General features: G+C 42.0%; 1 protein-coding gene across 1 annotated transcript; it reads right to left on the bottom strand.

Annotated features, from left to right (window-relative positions):
- Positions 1-6,579: 6,579 nt before the first annotated feature.
- LOC109631035 (matrix-remodeling-associated protein 5-like) lies at positions 6,580-23,263 on the bottom strand. The gene is made up of 12 exons (XM_020089598.2): positions 22,806-23,263; positions 21,955-22,179; positions 21,600-21,729; positions 19,614-19,855; positions 18,714-18,865; positions 14,472-17,917; positions 13,371-13,512; positions 12,594-12,729; positions 10,778-12,004; positions 10,479-10,686; positions 10,164-10,385; positions 6,580-9,989 (listed from the first exon to the last, which is right to left on the bottom strand). Exons 2-12 carry the CDS (start codon positions 22,140-22,142, stop codon positions 7,833-7,835), a joined length of 8,250 nt encoding a protein of 2,749 aa, XP_019945157.2. The 5' UTR covers positions 22,143-22,179; positions 22,806-23,263; the 3' UTR covers positions 6,580-7,832.
- Positions 23,264-24,562: the final 1,299 nt, after the last annotated feature.

Below are 24,562 nucleotides of genomic sequence, written 5' to 3'. Positions count from 1 at the left end.
ACCGCCTTGATGGAGATAACAATAAAGCATCCATTTATCCATCCATCCATCCATTGTCTGTACCCCTGATCCTTGGTTATGGTTGCAAGTGGGCAAAAAAAATGTTGCTTCATTATTTCAATTTTAGCATTAAAATGGGACTTTCAGGTTTAGAGTTAATTCAATAATGTACGTAAGCCTGAGTGTCCCTTTGGAGCTAAAACTTCACGCTGATGCTTGTGTTAGCAAGTTAGTTTTGAGGGCTGAAAACAGTCCTTACCCCTTTGAGGAGCGAATGCACCATTATCTATCTGCTGGCTCTCTAAACTTTTCATCAGGTTTCCATTTATCAATCAGGCTTTGGGGAGTCTGGACTGAGATGCATAAACAAAGCTATAAAGGCATAATTAATGACGAGAATAAATAAAGCAATGCGTTTCAACTTTGTCGGTTGAGTGAATCTAAGCTGCAGCTACCTTGGGATGTGTCAGAGTTGAAAAAGGCTCTTTGTATCTCAGTAAAGCCCATTGTTACAGCACATGCAGACTTTGTTCAAACTAGCTGTCGACATCTCCAAAGAGAATTTTCATCTGTCATATCTGGTTTATCTGTGACTTTTGTTCTCTCTACCTGACCAATGTTTGCATGTTTCTGTGCAAAGTTTTGAGAAGTAGCTGGGCCTGGTCCTGCAGTGATCCACTTTCCAGTCTGGCTAAAAGTAGGCCAGCCATTGAGCCCATGAGTCAGCCTTTCCTCCTGAGAAAGGAGACTCCCTGACATGACAGCATCAGTAACAGCTGACCAACACACCCTACCAGACAGACACATACACACACACACATTTTTGTGTGCATGCGTGTGTTATCACACATAGATGGACACGCAAAGATGTACTCTTTGAAACCTAACAACCTCACACAGCTGACCTGCTGGATATGCTGTAAAACACCCTGAGTCCGGCCTCGGCAGGATTTCGTGATGGATACTGTAACTGTTTGTCTCCCCTTGTGTAGAAATTTGATGCTGAGGTCACTGAGTCTGCTGAATTCAGATTAATGCTGTTGATCTCAGCAATACTGAACCGAGTGGGTTATGACTGAAAATGTATTTTTATTTTTCAGGTTTTCTGGTTTTGGCATTTAATTCATATTTGTTTCATTTAACTTTTTTGGTAACATTTCACAGAAACATCTGCTGGACCTGTCTGGAGAAAACTACATTGCTCTTAGAGATAATTTGAAATCTAAGCATTACCTGTGAGGGGACACTGAATCAATACAGATGCAATGTTTCATAACAGTCAAGTCAATAGAGCGCACATCAGAAGCATGGCGAGCTCATCAGACATTTAGCCACACACAACTGCTGGCTGGTTAAAATGTGTTCAAACACTGTTTGTGGATTAAATGTAATTGAGCAGAGAAACACTGACAATAACTGACCTCGGCTCTCGCTAAACTGTCGTTTAATTCCTCTGCTGGATTCAGATAAATCCCCAAAGTGTCACTGCGCCGCAATTTCTTTTTTAATAATAGCACATGGCAGCGTAATTAAGACACTGCACAGTTTTTTTGTCACGTAAATAATATCGGCCACTCAAAACATTCAGAAAGTGGCTATCAGAAAATTAATATTTTTCTGCTCAGCTCATGAAGCACTTCCTCAACCTGACCCTGAAATCAATGCCAGAACAGTTAAATTAGGTCAAATATGGAATTAAGACACAGCCCATAATTTCCCTCCGTGTGGAGGCTGGTGTTTCTCATGATTTTATTTTGACTCTACAACAACATTCTTCCCCACTAAAAATCTGGACTTCGATTAAGTATTTTTATGACCCACTAATGGGTTTAAGCACTTATAAAAACACAAGCTGCTTCAAGAGGTGATATCACTATGAAGTATGTGCAATGAGATGTGTTTAGAGTGCAAGCTGCTGACAGAGACGCTTTGTTTGGGGTTTTGTTGCTTTAAAGAACTTGTTGAACGGTATTTCTGTGAAGTCTGCACAGCCACTCAGAGACGACGGCATCTCTGTGTAAATTATGAACATATATTATAAGTTGCAGGTAGGTGCACATGTTGGTTCTTGTGTGTATGTGCATGTACATCTGGTTCATGTTACAGGTTAACTTTGGATCTTGTCTTAGGCCTCATATTTGAAGTCACCATCTGTGTTCCCATTAGCTCACATCTATGAAATCTAGCTGACAGCAGCTGACTGAAGACTCTGTTATGACATAGAAGCTGAGATCCAAAATAATTGCTACAGGATGTCTCCTCCCACACACTTCAGCCTAATTTTTCCATTATCTGAATACGGCACAGGTCGTTCTTTAGTAATTTGCAAGTAAGAAAAACATCCTGCTGTCTCGATTAACATGGACAGGGTCACTCCCATAAGGCCGAACATGCAGAACATTTGAATGTGAAATTGTAGGTTTACACACTAATTCACAAAAGTTGTGCAAAATGATGTAATGTAAAAATGATCCTGTTCATGTATGTGAAACCACAAGGTGATGGGTCATGTGCAAAGCAGTTATTTCCCTCGCTGCTCTCCTGTGCATGAATCATTTTCCAGTTATTACCAGTTGTATAATTGTTATTACTGTTAATACTTTTTTCCCCCATATTTTAATATCATTCACATTTTCTTACACTGGAAAAACACATTCATGATGGGTGAAGCTAATGAAGCGTCAACAACAAAAAAAATTTTACACTAAAGTGTATTGTTGTTGTGGAGCAACATTAAACTAATGAATCCTCAGTGGGCAGTGTATTACTTTTACAGTACAAGTTACATCACTGAACTTGAGTAACACAACAACTGCTTTACAGTTTTTGCAGTTAATCAGTAGCAGAGTACATTTTGGAATAAATCTTCCACCTGAGTGCATGTGGTTTCACTGCACAGTATAATTAAGTTTCTTCACTGGACAGAAACAAGCCTTTACTCAGTAAAATGAAAGGAGGTTTGCTGCCTGTTTCCTATTTAAACACACACAGAGAGAAATCAGAGCACACAGAAACAGATGACTAGCTGGTGTCTGTCTTTTCACTGTGATGCAAACATGAAAGCAGGTTGGACCGTGACATGTGTCTTCTTGATGTGCCAGATTTAGATGGCATGACAAATCTGTGATGACACCAATGATTTGATATGCAAAATATGTGCAGAGGTAGCTGTGATGTGTGTTTTGTATTACAAAATGTTCTGTGTACTTTCTCCAGGTAGAGGAATGTTGAGGTATTTAGTCTTCATTTCATATAATACTTTTCAAAGCTCCAAAGCATTTTACCATAAATGAGGGTATTACTATTAATACTGATTGATTAGGCTCACTGCTTGATTGTTGCTACTGCAGGAGGTGATCTATATTCAGGATCGGGCAGTAACAGATTTTAATTCAATTGATGTTATATAATCAGATTACAAATAATAGACTATTATTATAATCCTGGATTACATTCAAAAAATGTTATGAGATTATAATCACATTGTTAATGATTGCATGATTGATTCCATTTTTTAAATCATGAAACGTCTTTTATTTCCTTGCAGTTGGTGAAATTTGTTCCCACAGTGCTCTTCAGCTCAGTTTCATTTGCCACAGTATATGGTTGCTAATGTTAGCAATGGATAAGCAAATAACAGATTTTGAACGCTGACTTTGCAAGTTGCCTCTTTGTTTTTTGCACTTAAAATGATTTCAGACATTTTAAGAGAAATAAGAATAGTTGTCTGGAACTCATAATTTTGTAGGCTATGACTGTTTTTGTTAAGTTCAAGTTCTAGTACTTTCATTGTTTGATTTTAAAGGAATGCAAAAGTAACTGTATACAGTCTATATATGACTTAAAGGCTATTGCAACATACTTGCAGTCAAGCCAATTCAGGCAGCAGCCCCATTGAGACAAATTCTTTGTGTCAAACGTTGAAGTGATTGTGAGATAGATTCAGATAAAAATGCCTGTGGGATGTTTCTTATTCATAAGATTGATGTTTGAAAGGTTGCAACAGCACAAAAAATGGATGAGCAATAATTTATTGGGATCACAAACATGGAACCATAAAATTTGTGTGCCACAATGGATGGCAATGATCCAACACTATAAAGGAGAATAATTCAAAACACTGAAATCCTTCAAGTAAAACAACTGGCCTCTTCAGATGTCGAGCACAAAGCAGAAATCCTTGTTGCTCCCCTGCACTATAGTTCCCTCTGGATACTCAACCCAAACTGACCAAATCACTGGGTGGTGCAGGACAATAATTTAAATAAGCCCTGCTTTTGTTCTGTGAGCAGCTTCACATCAATGAGCTTCAGCTGTGAAATTATTGCATTTTTGTTTTTTAGCATCTTAGTGCAACAACTCTCATTTCCCACAAGGTTTGACTAATAACATCAACAGATCATTCATTTGAACTAAATAATTTAATCCACAACTAAACACATTTCAAGCTGTTTAAAGGATGAACACACTAACTCTTTCCGGGTATGACTGGGCCTGATTTAGGCTGGAACTAACCAGAACTTAACAAATTTGTGCCGTGAACAATAAGATAAAAAAACTCTGGGCCAACTGGACCGTGGCAGAGTGCTAAATTAGCCAAGCTCTGAGCCTCAAGGGCTGAAGATATAGTCTTTGTCCTTGTTGGATGTTTGTCCTCTTATTCTGACTGTGTTCTGGGTGTGCAGTGCCATATGTTCACACCACAAACTAAGTAGATAAAATGCAAACACATAGACAAAAAAGCTTCTTGAGTTTGGTGTTTGTTGACACTTCTCACAGTACAGTGCAAAATGGAGATGCAGACGTGGTTCACAACAGGGAAGAGTAAGAACTGTTGGCTCTGCTGACAGCTCAGGAAACAAAGAGCGTTCAGTAATAAATCCTGTGTAGCATTTTTACCAGATATCTCTGATGCTTGGGCTCTGCCACTCCCACAACTATATTTGGTTGTATCCTAATCATTTGCTGTGGATGACATTATTTTTCTTTCACACTAATGGTTGAGTAGTGCACTATCAAGGAACAGTTTTTTGTGTTTTTTTAATTGAATGTATTTGGTGCATTCAGAAAGTAATCAAGTCCCCCTTTTAAAATAGGTCCCCCTTATCAATCTACACGCAATACTCCAAAAGTGTCACAACTATCTACCAATGCCTCGTTTCTAATCATCTCTCTGTCATTTCAGATCCAGTCACCCTCACGCTAATCACCTCATTCCCTTCACCTGAGTCTCCCCACGCACACACTTACCTGCTCCCCATTCCCTCATTAGTTAAGGAAAAACAAAAATCTCACATCAGCATAAATATTCAGATCGTTTTTCTATGACACTTGAAATGTCGCTCAAGTGTTTACCATTCCTCTTTATCATCTTCGAGATGTTTCTACTCCTTGATTACAATCCCCCTGTGGCAAATTGGATTTGAACATGTGTCTGTATACAGGGTCTGCCTGCTGACAATGCAGATCAGAGCAGAAACTAAGCAATGAGGTTGAAGGAATTATGCAGAGCCCAGATATAAGATTGTGTCATGGCAGAGAAATAAGAAGGGCTAGAAAAACTGCTGCATTAAAGGATTAAGTTTTCCTGGAGCTCATGGTCTCCATTATCCTGAAATGGAAGAAGTTTGGAACAACCGGGACCTCGATTCGACGTGTACAGCCGAACAACACAGGTGTGGCTCAGGGACAACTCTGTATATGTCCTTGAGTGAACCAGCCAGTTGAACCCAAACAAACTTCTTTGGAGAGACATGAAAATGGCTTCCCACCGACAGGCATCATCCACTCTAACAGTGATATGCAGAGAATCACAGAAAATCACCAAATCCAGATGTGCAAAGCTTGTTGCATCAAGCCCAAGATTTAAGGGCTGCAATGGTTGCCATAGGTGCATCAACTAAGAACAGAATGGGTCTCAATATTGTAATATTATATCAATGGAATACTTCAGGTTCCTTTTTAATAAATTAAAAAAAAAAAGTGTCTCAAACTCAGATATGTCATTATGGGGCACTGAGTGTAGATTGGTGAGAAAAAAATAATTCAAATGATTTAAGTGCAACATGAAAAAAAGTAAAAACTCTTGAGGTTTTTTATCTGAATGCAGTGTAGCTATTCAGTGGAATCACAGTATAAACACCACTTGGCAGGTGTGAGCACAGGTTGGAGGTGTGTGGAGTCGCCCTGCAGGCTGCTGGTATTTTTATTGCATTTCCCAGGGAGGGGAATATGATGTCATCAACATGTGTCTCATCAACAGTTAAGACCCCATTTCCTGGTTTGACAGCTGAACTGCGGATAAAGAGTTTCTGTTCTTCCAATACACCCAAGGAGAAGTTTCTTTCCTCACTCTCGCATTCCCAATAGGTGTTGTCTTTTCTAACTCTGACTTCACACATAGACTCACGCAAGCACACACTCTGTATGAACCATATATGAACAAAAATGTGTGTCTGATGTTGACTTTTCATAGAATAAACACTTTCAATTCTTTACAATTTTTATTTATAAAATGAAGAAGTTAAAAATATAGCAATCATTCCTTCACGGCTAAGGAGACGTCTGACACACATAACATTTCATAGTTTCCTCTTTAATGAAACAACACTGGTGTCTAAGAAAAGAGTCTTTACAAGACAAATAATTTAAGGACAAAATTAAAACAGACATGCAAACTATAGGCTACTTGAATTGTGCACAAACTTAGGACAGACTCTTGAACCACACACATATTTATACAATCGTTATGTCAAAACAATCATGATGATCACTCTTATTGTTGGCTAATGTGTTAACATGAATGCTTTGTACCACATCTTGTTCTGCCCCAGTAATACTGTCGGAATGTGAGATTTAGTTGATGGCAGTTTGTCACGGTTTGAAACCCACAAATAAGTAGCTGGCGTTTGGGTGGATCTTAACGTTGACGTCCTCTGTCATCATGTCTGTCAAAGATCTGATGTCAATGCAAATAATGGGACCTGTTTAAATTAATGTTTGCTACATAGATTATGCAAAAACTTATTTAAATTGTTTAAAAATTAAACATCAAGCTAAAGTGTAATATTATGTATATTTAAATTCCAATTTGCAACATTTGACAAACAAATTTATAAATATGAAAACAAATTAAAGATTACATTATGTTACATTATGTATACAAAAAGCTTCTGTGTGATGACGAGTGGTGTCCATATCATTTAGTGACTCAATGACATACAGTACACTGTAGTTTAATGTTAGTACACATAGTGAAGCAATAAAGCCAAGTAAAAAATGTTTGCTTTTGGGGATTTGTATGGTATTGTATATTGAATTTGAATGATCCTATAATCCCTGCCGAACACTTAAAGCTGCAGGGTTTTTGACATGATGAAAACGTTAGTAGATTGTACACAAGATGTAAACGCAATTCTCTTGGATTGTTGAGATATTGATTTTGTCCACATTTTTTTAACACAAGGCAGGAAAACAGCCAAGTTAGATATTGGACAGACAAGAGGTTATGTACCTCAAGCTAAATAAAACAATCCTTTTGCAACATACTCTGTTTATGTAGAGGCAAATGTGTGGCTATGAGAACTCCTGACATAAAAACAGTACAGTAATGGAAAATCATACCTTAAGAAATACAATAACATTAGACATGTACTATATATAAGTAGTGTCTTTTCTGAGATTGAACAGTATCTCCTGCACAGAGCATTGCAGTTCCTTTGGGCATGAGGGACACATTGTGTTGACAGTAGAGGAGTCCATTCACCAGCACAGAAGACTGGTGGATCTCTGTCTTTCTATTACTCTTGTGTTGGTGTGTTTGCATCACTCCATTATATAACATGTAGATAGGTCGCCTTGGTGTCCACTCCTATTACATTTTTCGCCGTGCATCTGTAAAACCCTGTATCTCTACTTGTCGGGTTTTGTATGACCAAGGAACCCTGAGGACTAAGGTAGCGGTTGCCATAAATACGAGCCTGACCCATCACCCTCAGCTGTGTCAGGTCTGGTGTTTCCCAGGTCACTGTTGCACGGGGTGTTGCTATGGTCTGGCACGGCAGCTCCACAGCAACCCCCGGCCGCGTGTAAGTTACAGGGGAGGGGCCTGCTGTGATTCTCGGAGGGTAGGCGATGACGATGACAGGAACCGTGATGAGTGAAACTGTGGAGGAGTCGTAACTGGTGGCCCTGCAGGTGTAGGTACCTCGGTCGAAAACAGAGGCCTGTTGCACCATTAGTGTTCCATCCTCTTGGACTAGGTATTGGCCCGAGTCAGCACTCTCACCCCGGGACAGCACCCTGCCACTGGGCATGGTCCATGAGAGGGATCCGTCTGTGTATCCTGGGGTTTGAGGGCAAGGCAGGCGAAGGGTTTCTCCGTTAATGATGCTCACCAAAGAGCCTGTTCTGGTGCTCACCATCTGCTCTGGGACAGGGCCAGTTGAGCGGGGTGGAATGCCAAGGGGACGAGGTGCAGCAGGTGAACTCAGGCCCCTCTGCAGAGGCAATTGAGTAACTGGGATTCTTGGATGAAGCTTCCCAGTCAACACTGAGCTTGAAGACTGGGTTGAAACCAAAACTGCTCCTGATTTAGGTGTCTCAATTAAACCGGCAGTTTTCTGCACGGGTCTTTCCACAGCTGATCCTCTGTGTGGAGACCTGGCCTCCTCCTGTGGCTCAGAGACCTCCAACTCCACCTGTATTCTTGTCTCTCCTCTCTCACCTCTCACAACACAAACCAAGGTCCCAACATCAGTCGCCCGCACACCCCGCAGCTCCAATGAGCCATTTCTGTGCACAGTGAGTCGACTTCCATAGTAAGGAGCAGGCAACACGCCGTTACCAGGCAGAAGCCACGCCAGACGAGGGGGAGGGGAGCCTTGGGAGGGGCATGGCAAAATAACATTCTGGCCTTTCACCGCTCGCTGCTTCACTGTCGTTACCACACCTACAACTGTGTTAGTAGGGTATTTAGCACCTGTATTACTAGTAGCTATAGCACCATTATTCCTGCTGTCATAATTGGTAACGTCTATATTGCTACTCCGACTGAACCAATTTCCTCTGAGTGTGCCAGTACCAGCTCCACTATTAGTTACACTGCTGCTAACACCAACATTCCTAGAAATGCCACTTATTCTGCCATTATCTCTGCTGGTGTTATCCTCAGCAGTAGCTCTTCCTGCAATGACTTCATTATAAATACTCCCTGGATTCTTTTGTACATGCTCTCCTCCAACTGTGCCGTGACTGTTATCCTCACTATTACTAACACTGCTAACAATGCCAGCTCTGTATCTACTTATTCCAATGTTATCCACTGTAACTCCTACATTCCTTGACCTGGTCCCCCCGACACTGTACGAACTGCTACCAAGTTGTGTTGTAATCCCACTGACAGGTCTGTTGAATCCATTCTGACTATCACTCCTGGGGGCGGGATTAGAGTCACTGGCTGCTTTGTTAATGCCAGTGTTTGGTTCTGTGTTGCTCCCATTTTTATCACTATAGCCATTATTACTACCCAGCCTGCTCAAGGCTCTATTGATAGTTCCATACTGGATTATTCTTGCATTATCAATATTGACGCCTGATCTACTAATACTGGGCACATTATTAGTACTTCTTCCTCCCACCTGGCCACTCGTTCCTGGGTTGAAAGCCTCCACCTCCAGGCCCACCGTTGTGCTCCTTTCCCCAGCCGAGTTGCCTGCTCGGCATGTATAGTTTCCTGTGTCAATCTTTTGGGCCAGACGCACCTCCAGAGTTCCGTCGGAAACCACCACAACCCTCTCGGAGTAGTAGCGAGAACCCAAACTTCGTGGGATGACACGGCCTGCTGGGGAGAACCATGTCACCATTGAGGCAGGATCCCCTGAGGCCTGACAGCGAATTGTGGCAGTTGTCCCTAGACGTACTTTGATGATTTGATAGCTTCTGTCATCTGTGAAGGTCGGTGGAGATGGCATCATGACCTTCACTTTGACCTTAAAGGAATGAATAAATATATATTACGATTTTGTTTTTCAATGCTTACATTTTTGATCAAAAGTTTAAGTTTAAATATCTTCATAAATCTAAATATGTAAATTAGTGTATATCCATTAAATCAAAAATAATAATAATTCTAAAGTCATCTCCAGGTAGAAAGGTTCTTTTACCTTCATCATGTCTTGACCTCCTTGATTTTCAGCATAGCACGTGTACTCTCCTTCCTCCCCCATGCCCACTGCCGGAACCAGTAATGTCCCATTGACAAAAACAGTGAGCCTCCGTGTTCGCCCGCCCCTGTCCTCCCCCTGCAACACACTGTTCACCATGGTGCCATCTGGTAGACTCCAATGAACAGCTGGGTCAGGCAGCCCTGATGCCTGACAATCCACCTGGTGGGAAAAGGATCAATCTTGTTATTGATGTTGTGTGTTCATTGAAAATAACATCATCATTAATAGGAGCAAGGCAATGATGCAAATCACCTTCAACGCCTTGCCCAACGACACCATCTGATTGAGTGGATGTTTAGGCTCGATCTTGGCAGGCATGGTAGCCACAGTGACGCGCAGAAGGCGATAATCATCTGCGACCTTGTTGCGTGCGATACAGAGGTAGTCTCCAGCATCCTTCTCCGTTACGGCTTGGGCTGACAGAGTGCCATTAGGATGCACCTTCAGACGATGGTCATAGCTTTAATTTGAAAATGTAACAAGGTTAATAAAAGATATAATTTTAAATAATTAATGATCTCTTATCTCACACAACCCCACACTCCCTGTACCTGAAGTGCATGTCCACCAGTTTCCTGTTTGGGGTCCTCCATATGATAATGGGGGGTGGGTAGCCAGTTACAGAACAGTGGAGCTGCAAAATCCCCCCATAGTGAACAGTAGTAATGGAGGGAGATGTGGAGACAATACGGGCGTTGCTGAAGGGGGAGACAGGCAAGGGTTTCAGAACAGCTGAAGTTCTGCTTTTGTCAGAGGGGGAAAAAAAACTAACTCTTGTGTTGTTGGCAATACTCTGAAAGATTTTGGTGTTTTGTGCAGGCACTGTGGAGGGTTGGGAGGGAGAGGAAAGTTTAGTTTTGCTGATATTATTAAAGTGTGTATGGGAGGTAGTAACTGTCTTATTGATTTTAGGAGGCGAGATAGTGGATTCAGGTTGGTGAGGGTGAGGAGAGGAGCGTGAAGAGTTCGACGTGATTTGCAAGGTCCTCGATCTATCAGTGTGCAAATGAGGGGAAAGTTTAGGGGAATTGAATGTATTTGTGGGGTTTCTAGGGACAAACAAAGTTCTGTCTTTGTTGAGTGAATATGAAGGCAATGGTTTTTCAATAGCAACTGCTTGTGTGTCTTCTTTTCTTTCTCCTGCTTCACTTTTTCTGCCTTCAGCTCCCCCTTCAACTTTAACTCTCACTGTTCTCTTATCGGCTCCAACAGCATTACTTGCTGTGCACTCATAACTCCCAGAGTCCTTTGGTCCAACTCCTCTAATATGCAGGGTCCCATTGGGCAAGACGAAGAGGTTGCCATGAAGAAACTGAGATGGGCGAACCAGAGTCCCATCTGGTATTCGCCAGCGCAGAGCTGGTGGTGGGGCACCTCGAGCAGAGCAATGAGCATAAACAGGCCTCCCTGGAGACAAGTTCAGGTATTCCTCTCTGGGTTGCTGTATCACCGGGGGCAACGAGGACATGTGTACACGCACAGAAGAACTGGCAGCACCTGCTGTGTTGGAGGCCACACAGCGATACACTCCTCTGTCACTTGGTAAAGTTGCAGGAATATGGAGGGTTCCATTTGTGTCCATAAAAATGCGACTGGCGGAGAGGTTTGCTGACGTCAGAACAGAACGATCAGGCAGAACCCAAGATAGCAGGGGGGTGGGAACACCATCTGCCTGGCACTCCAAGAGCACATCTCCACCCTGATGAATGGTGGCTTCTCTGTAACTCCCCAGCTGCATACGAGGGGGGCGGGTCCATACTTCCAGGGTGGTTAGCAACCTGTCATGGAAGAGCAAAGCAAACACATATTCAATAAAGACATAAATAAATATTTATCTTTTCAAATTTCTAAATAAAAAAAAAACCAGATATGGTACATATAGGAAAAACATGCATACACAATTCAATCAGAAGTCCTGACAGAAACATAGACACAATAAACAATGAATTTACACCTGCAAATTTTATAGAAGTGCATGTAAAGGTTTTTTACATTCAAGGCACCATACCCCCAACTGCTCTATGGGCGCCGTATAATGGCTGCCCTACTCTCCCTCTGTAATGCATGTGTTGTGTGTGTGTGTGTGATCTGAGGGAGAGCAAGGTAAATTTCAATTGTGTGTAACTTACTGTGCATGCAACATGACAATAAAACTAATCTTAATCTTAATTAATGTATCTTAAAGCTGCTTAAAAATGGTGAACCAAGAACTATTGGAACAGTTCCATGTTTTACAAATACAGTACACTTAATAATTAAACTGCATTAGGCTTCCATAATTAATTCTAACAATGTTGTGTCCTGTGTTCATTATGAATAAATGACTTATAGTGCATTAATCTTCATAGCATGAATCAGTAACCTTACCTGTCACGACCCAGGAAGCTGTGTGCACTGCAGATGTATGTGCCCCTGTCCTGCAGCTGCACATTATGGATAAGAAGGGTGCCATTTGGCAGTACCTCAAAACGCTGAGCCTTGGAGTGGATTGACATCACTGCCCCTGAGAGACAGAAAAAAAGTCAGACAGTCAGACAAACAGACAGACAGCAAGAGAGAGCAGTGGGGAAAAACAGAAACAAATTGGGAAAGAAAGTTGGAGAATAAGTAAGAGACAGGGAGGAAAGGAGAAATGGGGACATGCCGAGTGGCACAGCGTGAAGTAAAGCCAGTGATGCAGTTCGCAAACTGTTCCATTATTTTCATGCAATATATCTTTCCCACATGGCAACCTAGAGAAAAGTCTACTGTGCACTGGCCAATGTGTAATGATGGGTGTTGATGGGTTATTTCTACAGGGAAAATGTGTTTTTATTCATTCAGTTATTGTACATATTGAAGTGGAGACTGACGTACTTCAAATCCATGAGATTAGGATATAAATACAAACCTTTATTAGTTTTAATTTAAATATGCAACCTGCAGTTTTTTCACCATATGAATGACACATGCATAATGGAATTCTAGATGAAAAACAGTTCTGCGTTTCCCGGGATAATCAAAAGGGTTTCATCAGTGAACCAGGTTTGATTGGCCTCCAGGTGGATACTTTGCATAAACATAACCAGAAGCTAGAACCGATTCCTGACATTTAGTGGTGTTTTTTATGTGACTATGCTCAAACAAATGGGTGTTAATCTTCACCTGTGGCAACTTTGGTCCATGTGATGGAAGGTTTTGGCTCTCCTTGAGCCTCACAAGCCAGCCTGGCAGTGCTCTCTGCTGGGAATGACACTGTCCTGATGTGTGGATCTGCAATTCTTGGTCTGGATCTCACAACTGGGGCCTGTGAATAAGATTTACAAAACAGATTATTCCCAATAATAAAACAATAAAAACATTATGTGATTTTAGTTCAGTTCATAACCAAAATGAATAATGATTATCTAAAAAAAACTCATTAAATCTACATTATTACCAGAATGTAATTAACTAATGATTTGGTCAAGCTCTCAATCTGTCTCTATATATATGACAATTATAGAAACAACAAAACAAAGATAAAGAATAGAGACCATTATTAATAAGTTTAGTCAGAAGAGTTGTTCACTCAAAAACTGAAATGTGTTAATTCTGCAGCAAAATACTTTTAAAGTGGATAATTTAAATACAATACAGATTACTGTCATCCCAGATTTTGAATGACTCATTGGTGGTGGACCGAATGGTTTGATTTGAAACTAGTTGCCAACACAGCTCTGGAAATTAATTAACAATTGATCCACTCTGATTAAGCTCTAAAAGCACAAAATGTTGTAGATTCTGGAACATATGTTTTTCATCACTTCGGTTGATCTGACAGGGACTCTGGCAGAGCTCTGGAAAATCCTTGAAATTGAAGAATTGTCATAAATATCCCCCAGGTTTAACAGGAGGTCGTGGGGACAGATTAGGCTATTTTCAGATCTATTGTTTTTTTCTGCTAAATTTCTGCCCAAGGCCTCGCACAGTGGGGTGCTGTGTGTCTCTGTGTTTGTTATTTTCTGGGCCAGCACTCACTTAGATAAAAAGGAAATGTGAAATGAAGTTCCACTTAACTGACAAATGAAGAAGAATAGCTGTATATACAATGACTGGAAGCAATGAACAAATAAATGTGTATTAATTAATGAATAAAAAACTAATTGTTGGTCCTACCTTGGCTCTTGCTTGTGTTGTACTGTGTGTCCTTGCATTAAGAACTATTTACTGGATTACGCTTCTGCAAAATGTCAATATTATGTAATTGAATTGATCGGAACTCACCCCAGGGAGAACAGGGAGCGAAGGGGACCAGTGTGGCCTGCTGCTGTGTGAGTCAGGAATAGAATTAGCCCCGGGGTTCTTCCAGTCAGGAGGTGATTGACTTTGGTTAGGAGCCCCAGAAACAGGCCTCCCTCTGGAGTCAACTCGGTCAACGCTTGGCCTCTCTCTGAATGATGCTCTGGTACTTGTTGATGTCATTGTTGTGGTGGTAGTAGTAGTAGATGTAATAGAAGTAGGTGCCCGAGTGGTGGTTGGAAAAGTTTTGGCTGAGGTGGTCATTGTAGTACTCCTAGTATTAGGAGTAGAAGTTGGAGCAGTAGTTGTTGTACTGTGGTTTGTTGTTGTGGGTACAGTTTTGAATGAGGTTTTAGTGCTTGATGCAGTAGTTGTTGTTGTAGTAGAAGGCCTAGTTAAAGAAATAGCTGTGGTAGTGGGAGTAGTTGATGTAAGTGCAGTTGTGGTAGTTGTAGAGGTAGGACTAGATGTAGTGCTTCTGGCAGTGCTTGATGTTGGAATAATAATTGTTGTAGACATAATTGGGAAAGTAGTTGTCGGATGATTAGAAAGTCTTTCTTCACTCTTGAGAGTAGTTGGAAGAGTCATTGTTTTTGCAGTAGTAGCTGTGGCTGCACTAGAGACTGTGGAGGAAACAGCAGATGAGTGAGTGGAGGGGACAGTGGTGGAATGAGATACATATGGCCCACCCGACAAATTCCTCTCCTGCTCTTCACTGTGTTTGCTCGAGGGTCTATCAGCATGTTTAACTAAGGGGGTGTGTGTGTTTGGGTGTGTCTGTACGCCATGTGTAAGTGTCCCGGCCTGTGTGTCTGGCACATGTGTCTGTGAGATCACAACATCAGAGTGAGTGGCTGCTGGTGTCGCTTTGTTGAAAAGAGTGGACTCTGCAGTGTGATCTGAATGACTCATCGTGTCTATATGTGGGTTTGTGTGGGTGGGGGATAATGAGGTGAAGGGGGCGGCAGAGGGAGTTAATGAGCGGGAGGTTGAGATACCCAGAGTGTAAGAAACAGGGGGAGACAGAGGAGTAAGTTCCACACCATTTGGAGTGGTCTTAATGTGGTCATTCCTTGTCAACAAAGTAGATGGATATGTGGTTGTTGACGCCAGCAGTGATAAACTACTTCGATCTGTGGTGGTGTCAGGTGTTGCTGTTTGTGAACTCTGGTGTGTAAGGTCAGGGAGAGGTTGGGGTGGGGTCAAAGGCTGCACCCTGGGCCTGTTGATGATTCGTCTCTGCTGTCCGAACCTCCTGCGAGAATTCCAGGGGCTTTGAGGTCGAGAATTTGGAACCAAATTTGGTAAGAGTCTCTGCCGTGGGTTCTGAGCTCTGGTTCTAGCTGGGTTGGGGTTTGCTTCTCTGTAATCTCCGTCAGGTGGTGCTGGCACAATTTCATTATTTCCAGAGCTTGGCTTAGATGTGACTGGTTCTTTCTGTTCCTCTGAGATTGTCACTGTCTCTGTCTGTGGACCTGGGTTCGAAGTCTGGATATGTGTCTCTATGTTCGTCTGTGTTTCTGTTGAGCTCTCTCTCCCTCTGTCTATCTCTGTATTTATTGGTGTCTCTGTGTGTGTCTGCATTTCTGTCAGAACAGGATGAAAGGGTTGTAGACCTTCCTCTTGCAAAACAGTGTCATCAACAGATGACCCTTCAGTTTCTTCTTCCTCAACTCTAACTCTCTCTGTAACAACCACTCCATCATCTCTTGCTGTATCTCCATCTTTGACTCTTCCCATCGGTTCAGCTGAGGGCTCTGTAACAGTTTGGCTGTTATTAGTGTGAGTTGTCTTTTGACGTATTTTAGCCAGTATGTCTGCCCATTTCTGAGGGTCTATTCTTTGTTTGTTTGTGGTGACTCTGTGTCTGTTGTCAAAGCGGTTTCTTCTCTGGTCAGTGGAGGATACAGGCCCTCCTCCTCTTTTCAGTGGTCCTTCTCTCACAGGTCCACGTCTTCTTTGGTTTCCAAATGGATACCGTCTGTTCAGGAGCGGCTGGTTAGGTCTTGGACGCTTCCTAAGAGTTTTCTCTTCTTCTTCCTCTTCATCCCCTGATCCTTCCTCCATCTGACGTAGTAAAGGGGCTCGTATCTTGGTTGACCGGCCAGCAGCGGACTGTGGCCCTCTGGGAAATGAAGTTCTGAACAGTGAAGGGTGTTGTGGTTTTACTTCCAACTGCATGGACAAAGAGTCACTACCGTAATAGTTGACTGCAATGCAACGGTAATGACCAGCATCCCCCAGAGAAAGCTTGGACAGTGAAAGACTTCCATTTGGTTGTACTGTGACTCCACCTGATACAGCTAATCCAGACCATAGTATATTTCCATCTGGCAACACCCAACTCAGATAAGGTGCTGGTGAACCCGATGCATTGCAGGAGAGACTGATGGGCTCCCCAACTGCTCTAGTCACAGGCGGCCCCACTTGCTCTCCAGAAGGTGGGACAGAGGACTCCTCCACTGCCAGGCGCACAGGGAGAGCATCTCCATCCATGCCAGCCTGGGCTACACAGTAATAAAGTCCAGCATCTGAGAGCTGCACTTTTTGTAGACGTAAACCAGAGGCTGAGGCTTGCAGCCTACCATCCAGGTTGCTGGAGGGGGATATGAGTCTGGATCCATCTGGGAGAATCCATTGTACTTTGGGGTTACCAGAACTAAGAAGAGGGCAGGAGAGCTCCACCTTACTTCCCGATACTGCTGCCATTGCTGTGATGGTTTGATTCATTGAAATCAGAACCCATGGGTGAGGAGCAGGGGAGGATGTTGAGGGAAAAGATGTAGGGCCAGGATGAGCAGAAACTCTTGTTGAGTATATAAGGTGAACTTTGTGTGCATTAGACTGTGCTCTGTTTAGCTGGATGCTAATGGCTGGTTGCAGTAACCACTGTGGTCTGACTTTAACAGAAGCTTTTACTCCAGTGTGATAATATCCATCTGTCTCTGCTGTCTGCCTGTAGCGGTAGGCCAATGTCGGGGTTTTGCTCAGCATGATTTCCCTCTCAAGGCGAACCGCAGTCTCACTGTAGTAAGCCAGAATCCTCCAAAGTTGTTCATAGCTTTCTCTCTCCACAGGGCATTCCAGGGAGAGTGACAGAGCAAGAGGGATCTGAGAGGAGGAGGAAAGGGAGAGATCTGGAGGAGGAGCAATATCCTGAGAGTTGGAGGAGTGGGTGACGTTGCAGCTCAGATCAACACTGTTGCCTTGTTGGTCGGACAGACCCACCAAAGCACTGCCTAAAGGCTCTTTGAAGGTTTCACGTGATTGGATTTCACTGAGTTCTGTCTCCAAAGGTGTGTTTCTCCCTGGGAAAGCGATGACAGGTGAGGTGCACGGTAGATCAATCTGATCAAGTAGGCCAAGCCCTTGAAAGGAATTGGGTGACGCACAGCTTGGGCACTGAGGGCCACCGGGACATTTCATTAAGCCTAATTGGAAGAAAGAGAAAGAGAACATTAAGCCATAAAGGCCTGCCTTACCATCTCTGGCATATCAACAGTGCATAACATCATGAAAACTAGACAAACATACAAATGCTTATTTCAGCTATCTCCACATATTAGTGGGATCATTCTCTCATCGAAGCAATTTTTAAGCATCCATTACCCTTCATATCTCTGACTAATTAGATATGGTGACTTCATCTTCTCATAAATTGTAAATATGCATCACTTCATTAAAACATGGCAATCATTAGCCCATGTTTCAGCTGCCTGCACACATCAATGGTGTCATTGTGAATTAGTCATGGCAGGTTAAGTCTGGCATATCAATGAGACATTTCACAGCTCTGCCTTCTTTCACATCTCAATAACAGACGCAAGACAGATGTGGAAGAGATACAAAACCAGGATGAACGAGACAAGAGTGTCTAAGGAGAAGCAGGTGGAGATGTCGAAAGTATCATGATATGAACATATATCTGAAAGTTATGTTAGCCCATCTTAAAATTATCTGTCTGGATTTGAAATATTATGTTTCAGTTTTAAAGCTTTTTATAGAGTGAAATTATTAACAGCTGTTTCTAAATCCAGTCACTGTGTTTCTCTTCACCTTTGCTTCTTATCTCTTGCTTATCCCTTGAGCTGGATAACTGGATAACTGGATATCTTTTTCTTATCCCTTGAGTTACTTCAATGGCATAAGAATAAAATTGCACGAGTGAGACAAGGAATGAAGGAATAGTAAGTAAAAAACTAATTATTTTTCAGGCGTGACAGTCACCTGGGTGAGCCAGACTCCAAGAGAGAAACCAGTTCATCCTACAGTCGCAACTCCATGGGTTAGCCTGCAGCGCTAGAGTCTCAAGCAGTGGTGCAGTCGCCAAGGTGTCTGTGGGCAGCGTGGTCAGACTGTTGTTGGACAGGTCCAAGTGTCTAAAGGAGGGAGAGAGAAAGAACGAAGACAAGATGAACCGTTGGGTGGGGGGGTAGAGGTAGAATAAAAGTCATAGAGGATTGGAGGGAAGGATTTGGGAGTGGGCAGTGAGAGACTACAGGTAAGAAAATCAGCCATCATCTTTATCATTTTAATCACCTTCATCTTTAGACAGAGGACATGTATCAAAGGGCAGAGACTTATACTCATGTAACTTTCAATGTCAATTTTTCTTTGTGTCGAATCAGTATAATATTTTGTCCAGATCTGGGAAGTATTTTCACCATTTTAATTAAAACATTTTTTTTGTTTTTTTTAAATTGTATTTGGATTAAATATATACTAGAAACACGTGAAAATAAATAATTTTTAGAGTCAGAAATCTCAAATGGAACAGATTGTGTCAAAAATGCTGTTCGGGGGATTATGCTTCTACATATCTACTGAAACTTATCTTCCCTTTATCAGAATAAAATTTGGCACATATAATGTTCAAATATTGTGCTATGGATTTCTAGAAGTTTGGGGCATAAGTGCATGATTTTATTGGGGATATTGGGAGGTTAACTATATTTACTGATCACTTGGCCATCGATCAGTTCAATTATGTTTTTTATGATCTTGATTGTCGCGCTCACAATTTGACTCAAATTTAGAAGAAACAAACTTAACAGACAACAACAAATTAACAGTCCTCACTGTCAGAGCTGCTATCTGTTTTGAGTTAAAGTTAATGGTAAAGCTCACCTGAGTGTCGAGAAGTAATATGTATTCAGGAGGGACAGTGTGCACAGAGTGTGAGGGTGCAGCTGATGCAGTCTGTTCCCTTGCAGACGTAGCAGCTTGAGGCTGGGCAGCTGGAGAAGGGCTCGTGGATGGACGTGTTGGAGGAGGTTGTGATCCAAGTAGAGACGTAGCAGTGAGGTCAGACCAGAGAAGGTCAGAGATGAAGAGATCTCGCTCAGCTTGTTGTAGCTCAGCTTGAGTATCTGTGGGAACGCAGGAAATGAAGCGAGCGGAAGAAATTAAGGATTAGAAGAGCAATCAAATAATAGACATCAAGGCTGATGAAGAAATGACTGTCCCTGGACACCACATGCTTGTGATTGAATTTATGACAAATGTGAGGGGACTTGGAATGAGGGGGAAGAGTTGGCAGAAAAAACTGTTTGTAAGCAGAAATGACTGAATGCACCTTGTGTAAATTCAAAAAACATGGGGACACATTTCCTGCTGCGCCCCATCTCACGTATAAGAAAATAGAGAAAATAGCCCACGGCATATAATCAGAAGATATATTCATGCTGTGACTTTACCAGGTCAAACCAAAGAAAAAAGAATATTCCAGCACTGGAGATCTTAGACTTTTCAAATATAAATTTTAGCCTTTTATCCTCTGCAGAGGACTCATGAGGATCTATTGCTAATCTGGTCATGTGCAGAGAACCCACCAAAATTTTAAGAAGACACACCACAAAAAGCAGGTTGTGAAATTGTGTTACTGTGAGGCTTATGACAAATCTGCTCTCCGGGGAGGCTACTTAGTTGGAAGAGCTCCAGCTGCGGACAGATCTAGCACATGACTATGTCAGCACATGGAAATATGGATCCTATTATCACACAATAGAGTATATCAGCATCTGCCTGGGAGATGAAGGCAACAATTGCTTGTTGAGTAATATCCCTTCCCCGCTGACTGCTAACTCTGCCCTAAGGTTGGTGCTAAAACGTCCAGTGTGTTTCCTTGTCACCGAGCAGTGAAATTAATGATGGAGCATTAATTATGTATTAGTTGTACAGAGATAAGAAAGAATGTACTGAGAATGTGGACAGAATCTTGTCAACTGTTTTATCAATTTGCATGCTAGTTGGCTACTTGTTTCACAGATCAAATGGAAAAATTGATCCTTTCATGAATCAATTTTCATGAGTGACTGAAAGATTTAGACACATTTATCAATGAGGCATCCTCTCCTTCCTTTGACAAATGCGGTATATCTTGATAATCCCTGCTTTACTTGTGATGATAAAATCTGGAATCTGTTCTGTTCGTTTTACATATATCATCTCTCATCATTAGGGAGATATGCCCACAGGAAACCAAGCACTACACATGTAGAAATATTTAGTGGAGTGGAGCTCTCTGCAGAAAAGCACAGCACAGTTGAAATACTACAAGAGTACCTGCATGGTCCTCACTGCCTGAGGCTGCAGGTTAGTTCTGAGAAAGACTTGCTCCAGTTTTGATTTTCACATCTTTGTCCTGCCAAAACCTTCTTCTCCAAAAAGGTTAAGGTTAAGTGTAAGAGGAAAGACTGGTTTGTTTCTCCTACTTCCCATTAATAGCCACATATTTTATAACCCTGCATTATTTGGTTTGATTTGGCAAAGGACAGGTCTGGGTAGTTTCAGTGTTGGATGCTCTCTCCACTGGTTTTAATTCTGTCCATTCAGGCCCTGTTCAAATCTTGTACTAAGGTCTGATAACTAGTGAACAAGTTATTCTGCTCACATCTGGTATTAAAATGTATCCCAAATGTGTTTCCTGTGACCACTTGTGATTGGATCTCACTTTCCCGCTCTATATGATCAGTTCTCAGGATGCAATCAGGTGCGTTCAGACCTGTACCAAATCCTGAAAGTGATCAAATCACTGGATGTTAATACCAGATTTGAACCGGGTCTCGGATTCTGTACTTTCAGTGTAAAGGAGCAGATATGATCCTTGTTTACCTGCAGCGATTTCATATCTTTGAATGCTGCCTCTGGGAGATGATGGAGATCGTTGCTGTGGAGCATGAGTAGTTCCGCTCTATCAAGTCCGGCCAGTGAGCTGTCATGGATCCTGCTGATGCTGTTAAACCTACAGGAGCACAGATAGAGAATAATTAACCTAAGATATTAATAAATCAACAATTATATAATTATTTCAATGTGAGCTTCTTATGAAACTGTAGTTTGCCACTTTATTTCAAAACTGTGTGAGTGTTTGTAAAGAATCTTATGTTTGTGTGTGTGTTTACATGCATGCATGTGCACTTTTGTGTGTGTGTGTGTGTGTGTGTGTGTGTGTGTGTGTGTGTCCTACCCTAAATTTATGCGTCGTGTGTGTGAAGGCAGTCCAGGTGGTATAGTGAGCAGGGAGCGGAAGGTACAGTGGACTTCGTTGGCCTGGTAGCAGTTACAGCTTCTGGGACAGCCCAGGCCACCGGGAAGCACAAGAGTCAGCACCACCAGAGCCAACAGAGCTGCAGGCACACACACACGCCGATGCATCTTCGCTCCACGAGAAGAGATGCTGCTGAGATTATCACTGCCAAAGAGAGAAAAAGGAACATAAAGAATAATGAAGGGAGGCAAGGTGCACCACTGGGGCATGCCCCCAAATCCAGAAGGAAATCTTTCTTTCTCTCCTTTACTCTAAAATATATCAAGTCAGTTTTATTTGCAAAGCCCAAAATCACAAATTTGAGTTAAGGAGGACTTGCCAGCCTATGAAATCCGCTAATACACCTTCACTGGAGCCTTTCTCACAAACTGCACCTGTCCCAAACAAACAACGCAGACAGAACACACCTTTGGGGAATCTACACGGGTGGTTTGACTGAAGGACAGCATGAATCAAAGTGGAAGGATTCAACGATGAAGGGAGAGTAAAGGAGAGATGTAGATTAGACCTCGCAGATATTCTACTGCTCTCTCTCTCTGTGTGTGTCTCCCTGTGTGAGTGTGTGTGTTTATCTTATCTCACGAGTGCGTGAATACACTTAGAACCATTCAAATGCGTAAAACCAACTGTGGAGCGAAAAGGCTGCGAGAGGCGTTTTCAACTTGCAGCTGAAATCAAAGTAAATTACGCACCGTGGCAGCAAGACGCCTCCGAGATGAATAGATTATTGTAATGCACACAGGCTATAGTCATAGCTGATAAGAACGTACCTTGAAATCCTTTTGTCCGCAGGAGCGAGTTATTTCACGGAATTATTCATTTTTGCAGGCGTCAAATGCTGAATTGATTCCCAGTGCGCGGTTCGAGGATTTGATTTGCAATTAACCAGTTTATGCTCTCAAAAGATCCGAGGCTGCTGAATTGAGGAAGATCCACCTAAAGTTAAAAAAAAAAGAGTTTTCACCCCTGAGAGAGTCTGTGAAAATGTGAAAAGGTAGTTTGACAACTTCGTACAACAGGAAAACTGGAAGAAAAGCTAATGCGCTCTATAGAATCCAACAGGTCCTCCTTTGCGCACAGGAGCAGGACGCGGAGTTCTTGCGAATGCGTCCGGCGCTGTGTGAATGTGTATGCGTGCGTGTGTGAGTTTGTATGGATAACAGAGGATGTGTGTTAGTGTGTATTTGAGATTAGGGAAGGGGACTGGACTGAAGTGAACTCAGAGTGACGCTACAGGCAGAGGGGTCTGTCCAAGGAGGAGCTTTGTGGAGAGGCTGCAAGTTACTGCGCTTCAGGGTGAGCCTGACGTATCTTTACTGCGTGCACACAGGCCGTCCATTTGTCTCAACTCTTGGAAAATATTTTGTGATTCACCTCATCAATAAATACCAATGTAATATTTTGTCAACTTTCTTTCACACTGTTGGAAGTTGCAGCAGGGCCTGAATAATATTAGAATATTTTGAATATTCTTAACATGTTATGAAAAGTTATCACAATTCAGTTTTTCTATTCTTTTTAAGTTTAAATGAATATGTCTTGTCTACATTTTGAAAATATTTAAAGTGTAAACCGGTTATGATTGAGCCTTCGTAACCCATCAAGCATTATTTGAGCATAAACAACACAGATAAAGTGTTTTTTTCTCTTTTTTAAAGATTTGGTCCAGCATTAAATCATCCTACTCTCTTTGTCCATTTGACCCAAGTTCAGCTGACATTGTGCCACTGAAGTCCAGCCTGGATTAATATCAGACTTTGAGTTTGTGTATCAGTGGCCTCTTCCAGACAGTTCTCTTAAATTGAGGTTGAGGGCAGCTAAATAAGGAAATGTCTTCTTTCCTGTGACTCTCCTCCTTCTCAGAGACTTAAATGAGGGGAAGAACAAAAATAGACTGATGCTTCTCAGCTGTTGTCTCCTGTAAGCACAGTAACCCCCCACTCACTCGCCTTAAAGGTCCTTTGTATGCATGTATGTGCACATATGTGTGTGTGTTTGAGTGAGATATGCAAGAGAGCAAGTCAGTCGCCTCATTCCCATATCAGAAAATTCTTGAGGTGGGATCATATACCATTTAAAATGATTTTTTTCTCATACATGAACTAACTGTCACAGTAAAAAAGCAAAACTGCTTTTCAGTTGTTTATCTCTGCAGCACGGGTGGGGGGAGGTTGGGTGTATGGGGGTGGGGGTAGCACCAGATGTGAGAATAAGGTCACTGCTGAAGAGTTTTGAACTGTCAGCTGCCTAAATAATGGATCGTAAAATTAATCATGAATTGTCTCCTGAGCTTGGCAGTCAATAAATGAACATCCATAAACACTCTTAAAGACGTGATAACACTTTACATTCATTGATAAATTTATCAGATGATTTTCCAACAAACAACCCAACCTTCGTCACCTTAAACAAATGTCTCATGTCTCTGCAGGTGATGTTGGTCTGCAAGAGCTTAGCTGTTCTCATGCTGCACTGATTCCCTGAAGCTGTGATGTGACTGTGAAAAACATTAGGCTGAATCCCAACT

This window comes from Paralichthys olivaceus, chromosome 10 (assembly GCF_024713975.1).
Source record: "Paralichthys olivaceus isolate ysfri-2021 chromosome 10, ASM2471397v2, whole genome shotgun sequence".
In the NCBI taxonomy this organism is placed as follows: domain Eukaryota; kingdom Metazoa; phylum Chordata; class Actinopteri; order Pleuronectiformes; family Paralichthyidae; genus Paralichthys; species Paralichthys olivaceus.
Note: the sequence above shows the minus strand (reverse complement) of the source record. Positions and strands in the feature narration are given on the sequence as shown.